The sequence below is a fragment of the Haliotis asinina genome, chromosome 2 (genome assembly GCF_037392515.1).
Source record: "Haliotis asinina isolate JCU_RB_2024 chromosome 2, JCU_Hal_asi_v2, whole genome shotgun sequence".
Classification (NCBI taxonomy): domain Eukaryota; kingdom Metazoa; phylum Mollusca; class Gastropoda; order Lepetellida; family Haliotidae; genus Haliotis; species Haliotis asinina.
Genome location: NC_090281.1, coordinates 36554461 through 36576559, shown reverse-complemented (window position 1 = coordinate 36576559; position 22099 = coordinate 36554461). Strand labels below are relative to the sequence as shown.

The window sequence follows — 22099 nt, the reverse complement described above, 5'->3', positions numbered from 1 at the left end:
TCCGTGGATGGTAATGCCCATGTTACGACGTCCTAACACACCGTCCGTGGATGGTAATGCCCGTGTTACGACGTCCTAACACACCGTCCGTGGATGGTAATGCCCATGTTACGACGTCCTAACACACCGTCCGTGGATGGTAATGCCCATGTTACGACGTCCTAACACACCGTCCGTGGATGGTAATGCCCGTGTTACGACGTCCTAACACACCGTCCGTGGATGGTAATGCCCGTGTTACGACGTCCTAACACACCGTCCGTGGATGGTAATGCCCGTGTTACGACGTCCTAACACACCGTCCGTGGATGGTAATGCCCATGTTACGACGTCCTAACACACCGTCCGTGGATGGTAATGCCCATGTTACGACGTCCTAACACACCGTCCGTGGATGGTAATGCCCGTGTTACGACGTCCTAACACACCGTCCGTGGATGGTAATGCCCGTGTTACGACGTCCTAACACACCGTCCGTGGATGGTAATGCCCGTGTTACGACGTCCTAACACACCGTCCGTGGATGGTAATGCCCATGTTACGACGTCCTAACACACCGTCCGTGGATGGTAATGCCCGTGTTACGACGTCCTAACACACCGTCCGTGGATGGTAATGCCCGTGTTACGACGTCCTAACACACCGTCCGTGGATGGTAATGCCCGTGTTACGACGTCCTAACACACCGTCCGTGGATGGTAATGCCCATGTTACGACGTCCTAACACACCGTCCGTGGATGGTAATGCCCATGTTACGACGTCCTAACACACCGTCCGTGGATGGTAATGCCCGTGTTACGACGTCCTAACACACCGTCCGTGGATGATGATGCCCGCGAAGGAGTTGTTGATGATGTTGTTTAGATCATCAACATCACACGTATGGACTGGCCTGCCACTGAACATGCTTGGGACAGTATGGGAAATAGTGTTTATTGTCTTCATGTTCACCTTCAGGCTCTGGATGACCGTTTTTATGAAATGTCGCGTTGTCGCGCTTTGTTAAAATGGATGTATTTTAAGTTATTGACTACAAACGCGACAACGCGACATTTCATCAGCGTTGTCTCGCTTTGGTTGATTTTGCCTCATCTTGCTTGTTTTTGAGAAGGCGATAACGCAACATTGTCCTTTGTGGGGTTCCTTACTTGGGTATGTTAAATGTATGCCTACCAGTTAGTCAAATTTCTAATTTCATAACAGTAAAATGCAGTCGAGGAATATTAGCGATTAGCTATTAATTAGTTTATCAGACATACCAAAAAAGACGCAAGGGCTGAAAGGACACTATTTACATTTTGTACTTTCTTCCCTTTGCGTACTTCTATACATACAAACCTTAGCACCTTTAAATCATATCTTACGCAAACACACTGAATGTGTGTCAAACATATTCACCACACTCCAAGCAAGTGTCCAACACTATCAGATACAGGCCATGACTTCAGTTTCACCGTCTCTCCGTCTCCTCATCTCTCTTTGGATGCGTTGGTCGGTTTCAAAGTAACGACAGCGACTTTTCGGCTCTTGTAGGTGGCCCCCAAGGTGTATTATCTTCACTTCTGTTGCCTCTTGATCAGGGTAATGAAGTTGCAGATACTGGGATTTTATGATGTCTGCTGGTTCAAGCTGTGATGTTATTAGTCCTGTGGGTGGGTTAATGTAGTGCTTCTAGTTGAGGATTCACCATGGGTAGTCTGATGTTGCAAGTGTTATCTGTTTGGAAGTTGTTCGCCTTTACGTTTAAGCTATCGAATTTGTAAGGGACAATAAGTCTTTTGTTGTATCAATAAGAAGATAAAGTGAGGGCATATGTCCCAATATTTATTAATGACGAAAATATTGTCGAAACGCGTGGCATTGCGCCTCCAATATCATCTTCAGTTGGCAATTCAAGTTAGACCTTTGAGAATGAACGAAAGTCTGTCACAGCCTGCTATCCGGGTCTGTTTACTGATGCCGTGACACATTCCACACGCCTGATGTGGTTCCAGTGTCAATATACTGAGCTACTCTCGTTTAAAGAAAGTTGTTATTTAAAACACCTTACTCGACACAAATGCAAGCAAAACGCGAGTTACACCACGAGTGTCCACGAGTGAGCCCCTCGGCGATACAGGTCTTAAACGTTTACCACTTCGATGACTCCCACGGTCAGAGGTGTCATGCCTGTCAGACTGAAGGACCCTGCTCCAACAGTGCATACTTGCAGCGGTTTGGAGATAAAGATCAGTATTTCATAACTTTGTGCTGGAGATACTGTGAAGGGAGATTATGGCCGAAGAGCGAATGTTCACTTCGGTAAACTTACAGACTCATTTTGCATGATGTATAACGTCCACATCCGAAATGAATATGCCTTTTTCTTATACCGAATATGGGGCGGTGGGGTAGCCCTATGGCTGAAACGTTCAAGTCGATGGGTACAGTGGGTACAATGTGTGAAGCCCATTTCTGTTGTCTCCCGCCGTGATATTGCTGGAATATTACTAAAGGTGACATGAAACTAAAGGCCCTACTCATTCACTCATAGCGACTATACAATAAAGTTAAAAGGACTACACCATCGTGAAAATACAATGATGTCAATGCGAATTACGACATGGTGAATGTACCATTACGAGACGGTGAATGTACCATAACGACATAGTGAATGTACCATTACGAGACCGTGAATGTCTCATTACGACATGTGAATAGACCACAAAGTGTTAATGAATGTAACACGTTACCACAAGAAATATACTAATTGCCACAAGTGAACATACTTCAAAGCCACATTATGCAGTGACTCCACAAACAAAACTTTAACTCTGACCTTATTTAAAATTAATGTATTTATATACGCAACGCCGTCCCGCGTCCAACCTGGTTCAGCATAACACAATCTGCAGTAACAAAAGAACGAAATCCATCCCATGTACCCACAAAGAATGAAGTTTCTAATTGTCAAAGAGAATTATTCAAAAATGAAAATATGCATATGAACAAAAATAAATAACAATAAACAAATCGCATATTTCTAGCTTCTGTTCACTGTGGCATAACCAACAAATAAATGTTTTGTTTATTTTGTTTTTGTTTTGTTTTTATTGCTTGTTATTTTCGTTTTTTCGATGGCTGCAGGTGGATATTATTTCACTATTAAATTATCCAAACAGGAATAATACCGATTATAAAATCCATTTAATCAAATGCTAAGGAACCTGTTCCTTGCATGTTTCCTCAGATGGCAAGTAATGTCTGATATGAATTCTTATAAATCGAAATATCGTATCTCGACGTATCATTAAAAATAATATAACTATTTTGAACCCATAACCACGTCAACAGAAAACAATGCACGTTCAACAACATCACAGTGTTTTTGAGACCATTATGACGTAGTCGGTTACAGCTGAATGACTAATAGCTAGGATTGCCAGCTGCACTCTGGCGCCATTATTTATTTCTGCTTACAAACTGAATAAACAGAAGAACGACAGTAGATGAGAGTCTTTGAAAGCGAAATACAGCTAAACTAGTTGATTGAAGTGAAGAGTTCGTGGCAGATAAACTATATGCAACAGATATTTAAGAACAACTGAGCCAAAATGATGTATAAAAGCTGAAAAACATAAGGTCAAAAGAGGTGTTTGGATATATGCACGAGATGACCCACCGGCACTTTGCCACGACCCTGACCCTACATCAGCCTTTGGGGTCTTTTTTCACAACATGCATGATGCTCCTTTATGTTTTAAATTTATATTTTACACTTTCCATGCACGTATTGCCTGGTGCACCTCATTGGCCATATGGCCTGGCGTTTGTATTTTATCATGTTATTTAACCACTGCCATTTTTTGCATACATTCACGTAACGCATAAATAAACTATTTTGTCTGTCTTGTCTGTCTGTCTTTAACCCCCACATCTTAAGGCTAGTTCCATGTGACAGGAATTGTTTACCCGCGGTTTGGTAATAGTCATATGACAGTGATCACTTGACACGGGTATGTGGGAAGAGCAAACCTCACATGAGCTTGATCTGTTCTATTTCAATGAATATCAGGTCAACCGGGAATGATTCAACGTTGAGTACTTCTATTCACACAGACTTCTACAAGGGCGTCACTGAGGGATTGTATAATCAAGGACGCCATCAAAGTACCGGATTAAATCTAAAACAGACGCCTTAGTTTGGTTTCACGTTGCTTTGAGAGGGTGATTGGATATGATTTTAAGAAACCTTTTGCAATATTCCCGCCGAAAACCACAAATGGGTTTCACACATTGTACCCATCTGAGGATTCGGACCCGGGTCTTCGGCGTGACGAGTGAACGCTTTAACCAGTAGGATACCCCATCGATCTCAATCCTTCAGCACAGTATAATAAATGTATAAAAGAAAACAGTTGTGATAATTCATGAACAATGGGCTCCACACACGGTACCCGTTTGGGGAATCGAACCCGGATCTTGGGCGTGACGAACAAACGCTTTAACCAGTGATCTACCCAAACGCCTCAGCAGATGACGACGAACGAATGTTTGTAGACTGACAACCTCTTTAATACAATTTGCTGCGACAAGTAAGAACAAGAATTCTACAAAAAAAATCGAAAATACAAAACAAAACGAATCAAACTATTGTTTTGATTTATGGGGAAAATAGTTTCTATTTTACGAAGTGATCTGTATCATTAGAACACCATCAGTATCAGGAGCAGGAGAACGGAAGAAAAGGTCATCTGAGCTCCTGCGCTAGGTGTAGGACATGTGACGACGTTGTTCGTAGGACACATGTTAAGTAAGCGAAGGTACTCCAAGCCTTCCTTGCTACCATGAAGTATGTTCACAACGAAGTCGGCGATGTCCCCTCCTTTCAGACACGGATGTTCCTTAGCCTCCGCCACAGCAGCTCTGCAGTCGTCATGGCAGGATCCGCTTAGATGGCAGTTGTCCTTGACCCTCAGGTAGTGTTGCATCCCTTCTGGATCATAGCCGGAGACAAACGCGTAGGCGTTGCAGCCGTTGACCATCACCGGCCTCGTGGCACAAGTCTCGATAGATTTCCAACTTATGCAGAATTTGTTTTGCATAGCCTCAGCAGGGTAGAAGAAGATCAACGTAAAACACATTTCCGCTGAGGTGGCATCGCCGTAGTAGACCCACTTCTTGGAGTAGGTGGACGTGTACTGACAAGTGGTAATAAGCTCGTCATTGGGGTGAATCATTATTTCGTCTTCAAACCTGGTGATAAACAAACATTAATCATTATACGATGAGTCACAGAAGTCGTGTTTAGAGATTTAGGTATTTGTCGTTTCTTTTGTTGGTTTGTTGATTAATGCCGCACTCAGTCATAATCTAGCGACATAGCGTCGGTCTGAAAATGATCGAGTCTGAGTAAGACAATCCAGTGATCAACATCATGCGTCACCCAAGTAAGAATTGACCATCCCGTTAGTCGTCACATTTTGGAGGGTGGGTACTGTAGCGAATTCGGGGTGCTGCGGATTGGGTAGAGGATCACTTCCAATGGCATTGCTAGAGAATCTGTTGGTGGACACGATAAAACTTTACTCTAATACTCAGTCGAAAGACCATGGACACTCACTGGTTGAATATTGGATTATCATAGCTGTATTCGGGCTCGTTGGTGATGTATCGTACCATTTCACCGTTGCGGCGTAGCTCCACAGACTGGGCGCTTCCTATAGCAAGTAAAACACGATATTGTAGACAATAGAGTAAAAAAGAAACACTGTAAATAAGCACAAGAGAGAAAGTTAAACATAAGTAATGAAAGTAAATATGTACCGTAATGTATGTAAATATATACAAAATATACAACTGAAATAGCATACAGTGTATACAAAGCGCATGTTGAAGTAGTTAACGTCCAAAAAGAAAACTGCTTCTATACCGAGATAATGCATGTGGTTCAGGGCTGCTGTGACGTGAATGGATGTGTTGAGAGCTGCGGATGTACAATCAGCGGAACAGGTGGCTGAAGCAATGGTCTTGGGTTGCCCTGGAGGAATTTCCAGAAAGTTTTGACCAATGGTCATCATTCCCCCATTGTATGGTCTCAGGATGTTGGTGAAGAACAGCGTCATCCCCGATGCATCAGTCCAATTGCTCTCACTTGCAGGGTTGTTCCAATGAAACTTTATAAAACAGAAAATGTCAAAATATTTTTAATTATTTTCTCTTTGATTTTTCCTTGTAAGAGTATTGCTCCTTTGAAGTGAATTTGCATGCAAAGTGAATGTGTATGTCTGTGTGTATGTGTGTGTGTGCGTGCGTATGTGTGCGTATGTGTGTGTGCGTATGTGTGTGTGCGTATGTGTGTGCGTGCGTATGTGTGTGTGCGCACCCAGTGTGTTTGACTTGTATCTCACTATCTAAACACTTAAGAAACATAACTGGAAGACATTCAGAATATTGTTGTCCTTTTTGGAAAAAACATCCGAATCACCAGGTGTATATTCCCTTTTCAGTTCAGTTCGGCATGTCAGACATGATGAAGATTCGGTTTTCAACAGGTGACATTCAAATGACTGAGCGGTCTGTTGTCATAACTTTATCCATGTTATGAGCAAAAGACAAAGGCATGTTTCCGGTGATGTAAAAACCCCAAACATCAAAAAAGGGCAATATAGGTTTTTTGGTAGTATAGGATTTTGATATCATTTATACCTCCAAGGCTACTTTCTTGAAACCATTCTTTCCAATAGGCATTCCCATCTTGTCATGGAAACACAAACCCGGATTTCCTAGGGTCCATACTCCAAGAATATCCGAACAGCCATTTCCGGCTCCCATATTGCAGTCGTAGGGTCCACTGGGGTGGGCATCTATTGGACGGGACAGTAAAAGGTTTTCGTTACACTTTTGTATGCGACTTAGAGTCGGTCTTGGTCTCACACGTGGTTGTCGTAAGATTCGACTAACGGAATCGGATAGTCCTACTTGCTAACACGTGTCATCGTATCCCAATTGTTCATACTATTTCTCATTGGGCTGTCTGGTACAGACTCAACTATTTACAGATCGACGCCATGTGGTTGGAATATTGCTGGGCTGTTTCTTGTTTAACACCGCACTCGGCAATTCAAAAAAAGTAGGGGATCTTTATTTTAAAAAATTTACGATTAAAAATATGTAGGAGATTTATCGGAGTCAATCGATGTTGATATGATATTATTGAATGTTTTGAGAGTGCATTACCATTTGCACTTCCTTACAACCGTAGCTATTTTGAATACTGTCGCTTTTGATAGATGATTGGTGTATGGAATGTACTTTGCATGTATACGATTTTCATTGTAAAACAAACAAATGTGTGGAGCAAGATGAGTGTCAAAATTAATGTCTAATTGATTTCTCGACCTTCATGAGAAAACCTCAAAATCAAGAATGGGACCCCATGCACGTGCATATCATGCGTTGTGTTTAGGGGTGGTAATAGAAGGAAATGGTGGTGCGTTCATAGGATGTCTGTCCTTGAAACGTTTGTTAACGTTGATACTTCCTATACAAATTGAATGTTCATTATCCCCTACTTTTTTAAGAGTATATTTTGTCTGGACCAAACAATTCAATGGGCATCGATCCGCGCAATGATATCGACCTACGCAAGCCTGCCCCGACCCCGTTAGTTGCCTCTTACAAGCCTGGGTTATTAAAGATGAACGTCAGTGCCAATCTTTTCGAGTCTTCTGCGCAATATGCTATTAATTTAATGTAAAATATTACAAATATATTTAGACATTAACAACCTGTTTCATCAAATTCACCACAGCCATACAGGAGGATGTGGTGCATGACGTTGTCGTTGTCGATGTAGGGTTTGATGGCTACGACGTGGTAGTCCTGGTCTTGAGGGACGTCAAACAACATACATTTGTAGGTGGTCTCTTGTGCCGGAACCTGAGTTCTTGGGAACCGTAACGTCAAATTTTGTGTGTCTGCAACAAATAAAATGGCTATCAAAGGTTTCAAAATATCTGTCTCCATCAAACATCGTTGTCCGGACAGTTCAGTAAGGCTATCTTTACTTTAATACTTTTGATGAGTGAGTAAATTGACTTTTACGACGACTGTAACAATAATCCAACATCACCAAAAATATGCTTCACATATTGTACCCACGTGAGGAATAGACCCCGGGTCTTTGGCGTGACAGGGGCACCCTACCCCCTCAATCAATTAACCCTTGCGTCAGCGCTCATGGTATGGCTTTTTAGCAACATGCCAACAGTATCACGACAGGGACACAGGAAATGGGTTTCACACATTGTACCAATGTGGGGAATCAACTCCGGGTCTTTGACTTGACAAGAAAATGCTTTTCCCACTAGGCCACCCCGCCGCCCTCCCACTGACAAAGAAAAGGGTTGATATTGACGAAATTTATGAGTCATTTAGTTTGTTCTTTCACGTCCAAACAAAAGTATGTTTCTGCACCCATGGTGTCAGATATAGAAGACGACGGTGCCAAATTTCACTCTTGCTAGGTATGTCTGTATGGAAGATACAGAAATTTTCGAATACACTTTGTTAGCCTATTTCCCAGTCGTGCGGAATATATTTTAACAATCACGAGCGAGTTTCACAAGGCAGTAGAAGCGACGCGAGGCCGTGTCTATGTATAATGAGTCAGAGTGACAGTGCAACATTGCTAAACGCGGCGTAAGACGAGATTGACTCTTTCAAATGTATTCCAATGGATCTTTGCAAATGCGACGTAAAGCTATTCCGGCAAACAGCGGCAAAAAGAGGCCTGTTCAGCAGACAGCAAGCCAGGGGCAGGGAGGGACGAACTCCATTCCATCTGCTGCCCTAGTGCCTGTCTGACCTCACCGTTAAACAAAATAATCTCCAGTCAGTTTTTACCTGGACTGTCCAGTGCAGTACAGTTGAACTCTTCTGATGAACAATCGACCCAGTCGTTCATGCCTGTACAGTTTTTGGTCCCAAAGGGTGTACAGATCCCTAAAACAGATATCGGATTCACGGAAGGGCTCCTCTATCAGGAAAAATGAAAGGCAAGAAATAAATGCACAGTCAACATATTAACCTTCTCAACGTTAAAGTGCATGTCCTTCACACAAACCTCAAAAGACCAGTCAAACCTACGTTAAAAACTAACCCGGATGTGATAGGCCATCAATGTTGTCTGGGACCTCGCCTTTAGACCACGTGCATTGCGGATCGCCCAGTTCTTGACCATTGGTCAAACCATCGCCATCAGAATCCTTCAAGCACAGGTCACGGGTCCACTGAAACAAAACGTGTTAATGCTGGAATATTGCAAAAGTCAGTCGGTATGGCCACGAAGGGAGACAGGTATATCACTTACCTTATGTCCATTATGAGCAAAGTCCAACCCAAACTGATTTCTAGCTCCTCCACCTTGTTGATTCCGATGTCCGACTCCCTTCCAATAAAAGTTGGGTTTGCAAGGGTGTGGAATCCTCTCTCCATTGGGTATCTCATACCTGTAGGTGCCATACCCAGCGACCTGACACACCCATAACACCACACAAAGAGCCAAAAGAGTTGTCTTACTGCAAAAGTGAAAAAAGGCCGACGAATAGAGCAGAGTTAGTGAATGAGTGAGTGAGAATTTGAACCGCCTTTAGCAATATTTCAGTGATGGGCTTTTGACAATGGAATTCATTGGGGGAATCGAATTCTGTTTTCGGCGTATTTCGTGAATCACCGCGCCTAATTGTTCAGAACTGTGTCGTTGGTCTAAATCACGTTTAAAACTTAAATCATTTAGGCTTTGTACTTAAAATAGCTGCATGTACAGACTTGATCTCTTGACTGTTTGGCTATAATAATGCCGATGCGACGTAAATCTCAACTCGACTCTGTAACATGTTTCCTATCTCATTTCAACGAACAAACGTTTATGTAGTGAAACGGGGACAGTGAGTGAGTAAGTGTGGTTTGCAATGGGTTTAATATTTTAATTTGCCAATAGGAATAATCTTGCCTCTTTGCGAATTTGCAGTTAGACGGCTCTTCACAAGAGAACCCAGAGTTAGGGGTGGTGACGAGCGTTTGCCCGTCATGCCAAAGACTACAGCCATAATATTGCTGGGATAGTACTAAAAGCGGCGTAAAGCTAAACTCACTCACTCCAAAAGACTGGGTTTGGACCTAGACTTTCGAAGCTCATTTATCGATGAAATAGTCGGAAGTGCCATAAATTAACTAACGACTGTCTTAGAGCTAATAGAGCTTCGAAAATCTATGCCATTGATCGGGTAACCTTGATTGTGCGCGTGGTGTGGATAATTGTTCGTAATATCAAGCACTGGATTGTTTGATTATTTCCACGCTGCCGTCATAAGGCAGGAATTTCACGGTTGCGGAGTTTATGAACAAAAGCAATTAATATGGGTATGAAAAGGTGTTTTAAAAAACGATCATTATTGGGGGGTGCACTTGCTGGTAGAACAGCCAGGTAATCAACAAGCATGTGTAGTGAAATTTCAATTTACCAGGTGCAATTCGCACACTTGGCTGTTGTAAAGCGACAACAAGAAGTGACAACAAAATAATGGTCGCTTGTTAAACAACTTTTTTCTTCGGGGGTCCAAAATTCTGAGATAAATAATTAGAGTTGGTCTGTCATGTGCAAAATCATTTGCAGTTATCAGATTTTATGTTAGTGAGCAAGTCATCGGTCTCCAATGAAATCAAGAAGATTGCAAATTGAGGCGCCACAAGTGTTCATGTATATCAAGGCAAATACAGTTTGCTGTCACGTTCATATTCAGTAGCACAAGCGCGAACTTACCCCATCAATGCAGCGTCAGTCTGGCACTACCTACATCTACGCCGGCCGAGCGACTTATGTTTGTGCATTCTTTATACATATTATAAGGTTGAGTGAGTGAGTGAGTTCAGGTTTTTGCAGCACTAAGCATTCCAGCTATATGGCGACGGTCTGTAAATAATCAAGTCTGGACAGACAATCCAGTGATCAAAAGCATAAGCATCGATATGACATGTCTCAATCAAGTCAGCAAGCCCGACCACCTGATCCCGTTGCGACAAACATGGCTACTGAAAACTAATTCTAATCCAGATTCTTCACGGGTCATATAAGGTTGAAGGGCATGTTTGTCTAATTCTTGGGGTCCTGCATACAGTCTGGACAAGACCATCCGCGCTGACGTAATGACTAATTAATGACTTTCAATCACTACTGACCGTCTACTCGGATGACACATGTCATCGCTTCCCAGTTGAGTAGATCGATGCTTATGCTGTTGCTCAGTGGGTTGTCTTATCATACACACACACACACACACACACACACACACACACACACACACACACATACACACACACAAATATGTACAAGTAAAATGATCATAGGTTCTACAAGTCTAGACTCCCCTTGTTCTACCTGACTTGATTATATTCTATTTGATGTCTTTGTTGAAATGTCATCGTGTCCCATTCCGTAGATCGATGCATATGCTGTTGATCACTGGATGCTCTGGTCCAAGCTCGATTATTTTCGGACCTCTGTCACTGCTCTGTGACTGCGGTGTAAAACGCCAAGCAAAAATAAATCACCCGATTGCCGTTGTAGGAAAAGACCATAGCGCTGAGGCCATGTTTGTCTTACGGTATGGCAGTAACGATCACATTACCGCTAAGTATGAAGGCAACTTAGGAATGGCCAGCGAGTCCTAACTTGACATACAGAAGGGAGCAAGCTACAAAGACATATTTTATATCATTGGAAAGATCTCGAGGAGATGAACACGAAAAGTTCATTTGCCAGTGTGTTCACGTGTTAATAAGCTCACAAATTGGCTCTGAAAATGCATTTCTGCAGAAATTTCTGGCAGAAATTTTTTTTCCGCAGAAATTTCTGGCAGAATTTTTTTTTTCCGCAGAAATTTCTGGCAGAAATTTTTTATTTCACTACCAGAATTATCTTAATTTAACAAAATTAGAGAGTATAAGTAATGATACTGCTGCATGAGTGGTAGTTTCATTATATTGTATGTATGTAGTATATGTCCGGTTTCGTCTCTATTCGCCTTCAACCCATGTCGCATACAAAAACAATGTAGGCTTATTGAGATTAGAAAATGCACCCCGATACTGTTAAATTAATCTTGCACGACGTGAATCCACTAAGAAGTTACAACTGTGTTATGATGAAACGGATGGGAATAATGCATAAGCCTTTTAAATTGTAAAAGCTATAATGAAATACGGTTAAATTCAGACTGTAAAATTCTCGGTTGTCTGGTACTAATAGGCTTTAAACAGGGAAAACGACACCATTTAAAGAAAGTCTATATTAAATTATTTAACGATTGTGTTTAATCTTATTCAACTAAGATAATTCTGGTATCAAACAAAAATATCAGATCCGTTGATCACGCTACGTGCTTATTACTTGGAATAAACATGAAACTACCACTCATGCAGCAGTATCATTACTTATACTCTCTAATTTTGTTAAATTAAGATAATTCTGGTAGTGAAATAAAAAATTTCTGCCAGAAATTTCTGCGGGAAAAAAAATTTCTGCCAGAAATTTCTGCAGAAATGCATTTTCAGAGCCAATTTGTGAGCTTATTAACACGTGAACACACTGGCAAATGAACTTTTCGTGTTCATCTCCTCGAGATCTTTCCAATGATAAAAAATATGTCTTTGTAGCTTCCTCCCTTCTGTATGTCAAGTTAGGGCTCGCTGGCCATTCCTAAGTTGTCCCGCCCGGCCTTTATGTCTTAAGTCCATGTTAAGGTATGGGTGTAACGGTCACTTTACCACTAAGTCTGTCAAGTTCATGTTTAGATATGGGTGTAACGGTCACCTTACCGCTAAGTCTGTCGTGGGTCCATATTAAGGTATGGCAGTATAGATCATCTAACCACTGAGTCTGTCGTGAGTCCATGTTAAGGTATGGCAGTATAGATACCCTAACCGCTGAGTCTGTCATAAGTCCATATTATGGTATGGGAGTATAGATCACCTAACTGCTAAGTCTGTCATAGGTCCATATTAAGGTATGGTTGTAACGGTCACCTTACCGCTAAGTCTGTCATAGGTTCATGTGAAGGTATGGCAGTATAGATCACCTAACCGCTATGTCTGTCGTGGGTCCATATTAAGGTTTGACAGTATAGATCGCCTAACCGCTAAGTCGCAGATCAATGTGGCATCCTCCTATGACCATAAAATGTCGCCATGGGTCATATTACAAAGATTCCAGTGATGTCAACAAAGCATTACGTTTCGCAAGGATCAGCGTTGCACAATTCAGAACACAAACACCTCCTCATTCTTGAACGAATGCCATTGATACAACATGTTCACATACATCTTTGTGAAGAACGTCTTGTGATACTAATAAACACCCCGAAAATATCCTTATGGCTCAGAAACCTAATTATAGATTTTACACTGGTGAGTGGTATGTCGAGTGGAATAGCACAAGTCCGGGCAGGATGTAAGAGGAGACATTGCGAAAGCGATCCTTGAACGTACAGTCAAATATTTCTTAGCTTTGCGCTGACCATTCACAATTGTACACCTCTTATTACAAAAATATTTCACCACCAGACAAATTAAAAAAAATGAGTTATAAACGTATTAAATTTCATTGGAAAACAGAAACGAAAAACGGATCTTCAGGATCTGTCACGATTTAGGATTCACTTCCACTAAAATTTACGTTCCGGCAATGCTAGTTAGAGATTTTCATGTGCAAAAATGGCGGTTAACGCCACAATATTGTGTATGTTCACTGGTAGGGAACTTGGTTACTGTGAGAGGGAAATCTGTATGATTTGTGATACGTCACAGACACTTTGCAATGATACGCGATATAACAAGATAAAATTATAATCTGATTCATAACTTTAGTTTGCCGTAGTAAAGACTATATTAAGATTCCTTATCAACATAGGATATCATCCTGCAACTTTATCATTTATTAAGATAAATCTAGCAATAGCTTTGATGTAATTTTATTATGAAAGTCACAACGAATTAATTCAAGTTTTCCACATGAAATTGAGTCATATATTTCAACATCAGTTTCGCTAAAGTACTAGTTTAGAAATGTCACCGAGTCTTTAACACTGATAACAGAGTATTTGAGATTGAATGATGACGGTAACGGATATTTCCTATTATCTGTGTGCATTCAGGATACGGCAATACGGTGTTCTCTTGTATGCAAACATTTCCTTGGCCAATAACCGGTGTGCATCATACACTTTCAAGTCGTCCAAATAAAAAAATCCTAAGACGAAACGATTTCAATATCATCCCAAGGGACATTTTTATGCATCATGTACAGGTTTCCATTTTTTACAGTTTTAGTGAGTACCTACAAGTAATTGCAAGTCACAATATCATTACCTCACGAAATGGACACCATACAAAAAGATAGTACAAAGCCACATTCACAATGCTTAACTCACACAATCTGTACAAAAACAATTATTTTCATAAGATGATTTTGATCTGTGATCTACACATTCTTGTAGATAATATTGATGACTATCTGTCAATCATAAATAAAGTCCAAAATGTAGGGTGTTGTCTCATGTAACACAATATGTGAATAAACGTCTTCCCAAAACTTCCACAGTTTATAGCAACATTCCTACATTAGATTGGTTTTCACTCAACTATAATATTGAAGTAAATCCAAGGATGGAGAAAACTACGCGAAAAATGAAGGTATTGTCTTACAGTAATATTTATGACAAGAGATTTTCCCTTCTGCAAAATTCTATATATTTAGAAGGTGCAAAAACTATTGTCTTTATCGTGATTCCCAATGCATTTGGTGAGCATATATTGAATTATTTAATGGTAATTTTTCCCTTTTTGCCGCCTACCTGAGCGCCCCAATCTGGGATTGTTCAGGCGATGAGAAACAAAGAATTAAATACGGATACCCAACACAGATCCGTTCCAATGTACTATGTGATCACAAGCTAAACACAAACTGGGAGCCAATTGGGATCAACAAATGGTCAGAGACATTTGAACGCGACCTTGGATGTATACAAAGTTTTGTGAAAGGGAAATGTGTGCGACAGAATTTGGTCCGGATCCAGATGTTTTACAGAAGAATCTTTACTATATACGATCGAGTAACAAACTACATGCGTCAGAAAGTTAGGAATATGAACACTTCAGAGAGATCATGGCGCCACAATAGTCATAGGTGCGATGTTGTAGGCAAATTTTATAATGTTGTACAGGATTTCAATTCTTAATTGTCCAAATGGACTAAGTTAACCTGTATAAAAGGTGAATTTAGTTTATGTTACGTGCACAAAAATGTACCTGTTACTAGAATTTCACCCCAGTTATTATGGTTTGCATAATTCAGGCATACCGTAAAGCTCCTGAATTTGTACCGGGAGCATGGGTAGCAGAGTCTGACTATATATTGTACGGTATGAATAATTACGGTTACACAGTAATTTGTTTTGTACCGATGGCATGACTGCCAGAGTTTGACGGTAATTTTACGGTGAGTAACAACGCTATACCGTAAAGTTCTGGCAATATGGCTGACAAACGTTTCTCGAAATAGTTTAAGGTAAAGTTTTACGGTGCCGTCGGTAAGTTGTTTTTAATGTCTTGTAACTCGTCTGCGTGGATGTTTCAAATGCCTAATATCTGAAACACTTCGAGATTTCATCCAACATTAATCTGACTGACCTGTAATACTGTTCAAAATGGCAATAAAAACCAACTTGCTCACTTTTCATGATGTAACCATACCTATCTGTCAACGATGAGCTAAACCCAAATCACTCACTCATAAGTCTCGTTTTTTTGTGTAAAATACGTCTTGTTGTGTTTTTTAGTCTCAACCATGACGACTCACCTGTTCATCCTGTAGATTTGTCTCTGTCTCAACCCTCCTGTAGATTTGTCTCTGTCTCAACCCTCCTGTAGTACAGCAATATATACCAAGCTTCGTTGAAGTGTCATTACACTCGACAATTCTGATTGTAACGTATGACGTTGTTGTCACATGCGTTGTTAAAACACGAAATGGGTCAATCTACAGTTCGGACACCTTAACAGCATGACTGTTTTATTAGCATCACGTTACCTCAAGGGTTGTTAAAGCAACTAATATGGAACCACGTTGTAAATCTTGGTTATCAAGGTATCCACATACGAGAAAATCAAGGCGCTGAAATCTGTCGGTGTAAACAGTATCCTTTATGTTTATATTTATTTGTTCTTTACTCCTCGTGAGTATAATACCTGCGTCATGGTAACAGCTCTCTGTGTCATGGCGACAACTACCTGTACCAGGTAACAAGTGGAGAGTAACCAGAGATACAAAGTTAAATGGATGTTGTTTGATGCCGTTCTCATCAGTATCCTAGGTAATAACGTGGTCGTCTGATAATTATCGAATCCAGAGAAAGAATGAAAGAGACAGAGAGTAGTAAAGAGAAAGACCAAGCGTTAGAGAGACAGATAGAGAAAGAGAGAGAGGAGGAGGGGGAGAATTAGTGTGTTAGTATTTTAGATTAGGTAAAGATCAGGACAGTTAACATGTTAGTTGAAAAAGAGGGAAATTACACCCACAGCTTTACTTCATTGCCAAAACTCTGTCTAGGTTATTTGATAATGACATTACAAATGGGTAACTGTTCAAAAAACATTGTCAATAGCATTGTGAACAAAGTGCCATCAGGAGGGACTATCACCTATACCTATAAACAAAATCGTTGCGATAACGCCACGCGCGTAGCGTTATCCATTTATCCCATTTCTTCTGGAGTAGTTGTTTTGTACACAGATACCAGGTCACAAATCAGCTGACGTTAACGTTGATTACTGAGAGTCTTTATAGTCCAGGAGACAGCTGAGAAATGTAATCCCGTAGCCCCCCCACTACTGATTTTGTTTGACACTATTTTCAGTTAGTATGGTGCCTTGGGCTCATGAAAGGGCCTGTAATACTCTCAGGTTGTAGTATTGGGTTTTTTTAACACAGGCCATTTCATGTGGTGGGAGTCTGTGAACATTTTCACGACATTTTTTTTGCTGCCTGACAACATCTCAAAGTTAATCATGGATAGTTTTACTACAATGAATCTGATCACTTTCATTTTGACTTTTGAGTATTGCTAAAGGATGTATAAAGTTTTTGACATATTTTTGCTTTTGAAATTAATCAAAATGACCGCCATGTTGGCCGCCATCTTGAACTGTCGTGTGTTGCTTTCTCGACAGTTAAATTCACATAAACATTAACACCGAATGTGTCCATTTACCATCCAGTGTTAGTACTTTTGATGTTTTTCACAGAAAAATCCTATTTCTAGGCTCCTTTTGAGATTCTCCACCTCGACTATTGGAAGAGGGACCATGTTTGGCACCTTGATTTCTTGGAGTTTCTAGATCTACAGTTCATCGAAGTACTCGTTGTACACGTAGTCTAATCTTAGACAAAGAGTTTCTTCCAAAATGCCCGTTCACCCAGCATAAATAGGTACCTGGTGGGATAAGTCATGTGACTTAACCTTCTAGTGTGTCACAAGCAGCGGTTAATAATGTTTATTATGGTGTATGCGTCAGTGCGGCGTGGAGTTCAACGCTGTATAAATTATTGTCTTATGTAGTAAAAGCACATATTGCTAATGACACACTTAGACACATCCATCAATATATCAGTACAATCACTTATTCAAAACTTAATGGAGCTTTAACTGACCTAGTGCTCAATAACATTTTGAAGTGTATGTATACACTCTTCGCAATGCTAATAACATTCATTCTTGCGAAAAGGGTTTTACAGCTATAATTGTTAAATTACGTAATTAAAAACCTAGTGCATATTCATGCGTTGCATGTAAAACTACTGATCCCTTTTATACACTACATAATTTTCTATTACCAATAGCTTTTTTCAAGGCTGTAAATGTAAACGGCTTCAATCAATACGATTAGTGTGAAATGTAAGAAGCGGACATAAAATATTGGAGGTGTGGCTGGTTTGACCAATCACGTATCACAACATATGATGTCATACCTAAATTTAGATCAATGGCCTTCACCTTGCATATTGCCGTGCTCGCATTGTTTTTGTGTTGTAAAGGAGCTATGTCTTGTTTTAAGTGATTCTGCACCAGTTTCACGTGTGATGCTTCATGTATCTATAACACTAGTTACTTCTGTTGTCCACAGAGCCGCTGCCCCTAGCTTCATATCCCATCACAATTACCGCGGGTTCAGAAGTTGGAGTCGCACGAGGGTTAGTGTACCCTATTTTCGATGGTCTAACACACACTGTCAAGACGCCTCAATGGACAACTCTCGTCGTTTGTCAAGTGGTGAGACGTGTGGTGATAATGCTGAACATATAGATCAAGAATATCCACGGATTATGAAACGACTAGAACAAGTTAAGTCGCAAAATCTCACCGAGGCAGAAAGAGCGATACACAAACGACACACGGATGCCATGGAGGTAGGTGAATCTAATCTTTCGCGCAGGGATGGTTTAAGACAGAAAGAAAAACGAATAAACAGCAACAAACAAACATACAAAAAGAACGTAATAAAGACACCCTTATCTGACTAATCACTCTCATTTATTTGTAATTCTTATTACATTAATTGTGGCTTTCCTTGGTCTTGTGGGAGCGACTGAGTAGGAAATCAGTATATTTTATATGACGAGGCGGCACGTTTCAGTTTCCAGTCGGCGGTGTTGGAATGAAAAAAAGCAAACATTTTTTTGTGGTGTCGGCAATAGCATTAGAAGGGTCGGGTGGGCTATGAGAAACACAGAAAATGAAAGTGTTGCCCTTACTCAAAATGGAGGGAAGTGTACGTGCTTGTACCTCGATTGATTGTTTGTACAGTGCGATAATTCTTTAAAAAGAAATGTTCAAATCCTTGTACGGCCTGGTGTCTAACAATAATTAAAGAACACAAACAAGTGCAATAATTCTGCATCTTCGGTACTACTCAGATGTTTGCCGTCCAGTCATGTGTTTTTGTTTCCAGAAAAAGAACGATTTCTATATCGACCCAGCAAGCGGTTATCAGGTGATGACCAGTTTCGCGCACCTGAAGAGGGGGGACTGCTGCGGAAATGAGTGTCGACATGTAAGTCTCTGTGTGAATGAATGTTGTTTGAAACCTCATCCTGGTTATTCCGATACATCAAGCCTGTAAATTGTTCAAGTACTGTCCATGCACGCCAGTCCGCCTTTCTTAAAGACTCTAAGCTATGTATCGGAGATGACTGAATGAGTGAGTTAGTATTGTTTTGTGTCTCTTTTGGCAATATGCCTGCAATATCACGACAGGAACACCACTAAGATCTATACACATTGTACCCATGTGAACATTCGAACCAGGGTCTTCGGCGTAACGGGCGAATTTGTTCTTGTCTACCCACCCACATCAGCCATCATTACCTCTACACCACTACACGTTCACGACACCCACGGGACGTCGCAGCTCGTGAGTTCTCCGAGGGAACGAAGCATTCCGACCAATGCATCTTCCGACAAGATGGAAATGTAAACAAATGAGTCCGCCTTTTATAGTTTCAGAGGCTTATTACATCTCCTTGAGTTTAGTGTACTTCGTAATCTTTATGAGATTTCTTTTGTGGTCAGATATTGGTCAAGATCACCCTGAAACAAACTTCTATGAAGTTGTGTAAGGAATGATTGATATCGCCAGCAGTGTCACCGTACGACAGTCACATTGCCTTGTCTCTCAAGCCATTCAGTTGCTTCATACGACTAACCACAAAATCTATAACTGTTTATTGGCAAATGTGTGGCAACGAGATAGCACAGTGGTTAAAGCGTTTGCTCAGCACGCCGAAGACCCCATATTGGTCCAATGTGTGAAACCGACATCTGGTGTCCCCATACGGTGATATTGTTGAAATATTGCTAAAGGCGGTGTAGTGACTATACGAACTCACTCACTCATAAGTGAGTATACCATGACGTCACAATAACTATGCCATAGTGACTGTATACCATAACGACACAGTCACTATTGCATAGTGAATATACGATGACGTCACAGTGAATATACCATAACGTCACCGTGAATAAAATGTCTGCTATTTTGTTGAAATAATGCTAAAGGTTTTGTAGAACTGAACGCTTTCACTCACTATATCTCCGAAACCTGATCCCACATGCTTCGACAGAGTTGTGCCCCCTTAGTTTCTGTGGTAATTGTTGACCAAACGTAAAGCACGCTTCACGGGTACATTCATTTTATGCATCCTTCATACAGTAACGCAATGTCCGGTTATTTTTCAAATGTACCTATTAATATTCTTTTATTGTTTTGTTCCAGTGTCCTTACAGCCATACAAATGTCCCAGATGCAAAGAAGACGAAGACCTTCAATGGGTCTTTCTACGTATGAGTTGAACTTGCCGATGTGTTTATTCGCAGTATTTTTGTGAACCTTCAGAAGTGTACACGAACACTGACAGATATAACCGAAGTATCAAAGAGAGTACAAGACGGATGAAGGGTGAATAGTACAAATGTAATAACAAGCAGAACATACAAGGTTATTTTGTAACCTAGCATCGGGTGGTCAGGCTCGCTGACTTCGTTGACACGTCATCGTATCCCAGTTGCCTAGATTTATGCTCATGCTGTTGATCATTGGATTGTCTGTTCCAGACCCGATTATTTACAGACCGTTGACTCTTAGCGTTAAACTAAACTAACTCACTCACTCACTAGTTCTTCAAGTAAAGATTGTATGTGGAGCAGTTTAGGCATTTGAAAGGACGTTTGTTATAATTAATCATTGCCATGTTGTACTGACAGAGTGAGTTATAATAATAGTGGTTGTATTTCATTAGGATTATCTCACTTTGTATACGATTTAAAAAAACTGAACATAATATGAACGATATGTTCAGCGCTCAGCTAGTTTCTGGATATAACGAGTTAGCGAGAAAGCTTAATTTTACACCAGACAATCCAGTGATCAACAGCATAAGCATCGATATTGCAATACGCCGATCCTAGACGTAACGACTGAACTAACGTTTAAAGATACTTTCTGTTGAAACAAGGAGCGATCGGGTAGCTACGTACTTGATCTTGCTATATGTACATACTATTTCCTGAATTGAAAAGGAAACAAAATAAATATTTTTAAGACATGTTTTGTGTTCTTTTCCATATGCAGATTTTCTAATAGTCACACATAAACAGGCAACACGAAGCAGAATCAGAATCAAAGATTGTTTGATTTTGGATGTAGATATGAATAAGTGTAGAATTTTTAATTTTATTTTATTTTATATGGTAGCCTGACCGGTCGACCGACCCAACAATTATTAGCTCTGGATGGTACACGTGAACATGCTGCTTTTAAAGACACTCACTGTGGTTTGCGCAAAAATGGATTTCCACTTCGACCTTTGCGCACATGAGTTTATTCCTTTGCAATACCACCGTGATTGTAGAAAGGGGCAGCCTAGTAGTAAAGGCGCTCAGTCCTCTTGCCGATTACCCGTGTTCGAATCCCTACATGGGTAATATGTGTGGAGCCCATTTCTGATGTTGCTGAAATATGGCTAAAAATACTCCATACCATACTCACTCACTGACCCTCTCACTCTAACCATCACCCCTGGTTGTCTGTTCCTAAAATCTCCTTTTGTAAGAAGCTCATTTAACGACAATACTACCCCTAGATTAGTGTGCGTTCACCAATGAAAGAGTCGTTTTCAGTTTGCTATCGTCCTTAAAGATTATTATGGTGGGGAGTTTTGCGGTCCAAAGGCAATCAGTCCTTGAACGAGTTTTGAAACGACAATGATTTCAGGAAGTTTTTTATGAGTGTTTTTGGCACAAGACATTACACACATTTGTTTCCTATGATTTGAACAATTTCATTTTATTGCTACAGTTAAGTTCCAATTTGCCATCACTGGAATGTAAAGTCGATGTGATAAGTGATGTATAAAGTGACCCGTATGGCCATCAATCAAAAAATGATATGATATGACATTACTGAAATATGATAAAACAACCGATGGTATGTCTCCATTATTAGCAT

At 40.6% G+C, this 22099-nt stretch overlaps 2 protein-coding genes across 2 annotated transcripts; one reads left to right on the top strand and one right to left on the bottom strand.

Moving 5' to 3' along the window:
- Nucleotides 1–4539: 4539 nt before the first annotated feature.
- Nucleotides 4540–9555, bottom strand: LOC137272517 (DBH-like monooxygenase protein 1). Its single transcript, XM_067804906.1, has 8 exons — nt 9354–9555; nt 9144–9273; nt 8888–8986; nt 7771–7959; nt 6689–6846; nt 5913–6156; nt 5604–5700; nt 4540–5236 (listed from the first exon to the last, which is right to left on the bottom strand). Exons 3-8 carry the CDS (start codon nt 8946–8948, stop codon nt 4687–4689), a joined length of 1299 nt encoding a protein of 432 aa, XP_067661007.1. The 5' UTR covers nt 8949–8986; nt 9144–9273; nt 9354–9555; the 3' UTR covers nt 4540–4686.
- Nucleotides 9556–18084: 8529 nt separating this feature from the next.
- On the top strand, nt 18085–21198 carry LOC137272516 (uncharacterized). Its single transcript, XM_067804905.1, has 3 exons — nt 18085–18503; nt 19046–19147; nt 20369–21198. The coding sequence occupies exons 1-3, from the start codon at nt 18177–18179 to the stop codon at nt 20438–20440; spliced, it is 501 nt and encodes a 166-aa protein (XP_067661006.1). The 5' UTR covers nt 18085–18176; the 3' UTR covers nt 20441–21198.
- Nucleotides 21199–22099: the final 901 nt, after the last annotated feature.

Bases quoted from the DNA above. Each gene is read 5' to 3' on its own strand.
- LOC137272517 (XM_067804906.1), bottom strand. From the start codon at position 8,948: ATGAACGACTGGGTCGATTGTTCATCAGAAGAGTTCAACTGTACTGCA. The intron at 6,847-7,770 runs GTTGTTAATGTC...CCCGTCCAATAG, and splicing joins TGGTGAATTTGATGAAACAG to ATGCCCACCCCAGTGGACCC. The intron at 5,237-5,603 runs GTGAGTGTCCAT...GTTTATCACCAG, and splicing joins GATAATCCAATATTCAACCA to GTTTGAAGACGAAATAATGA.
- LOC137272516 (XM_067804905.1), top strand. From the start codon at position 18,177: ATGCTTCATGTATCTATAACACTAGTTACTTCTGTTGTCCACAGAGCC. The intron at 18,504-19,045 runs GTAGGTGAATCT...TTTTGTTTCCAG, and splicing joins GACACACGGATGCCATGGAG to AAAAAGAACGATTTCTATAT. The intron at 19,148-20,368 runs GTAAGTCTCTGT...GTTTTGTTCCAG, and splicing joins GCGGAAATGAGTGTCGACAT to TGTCCTTACAGCCATACAAA.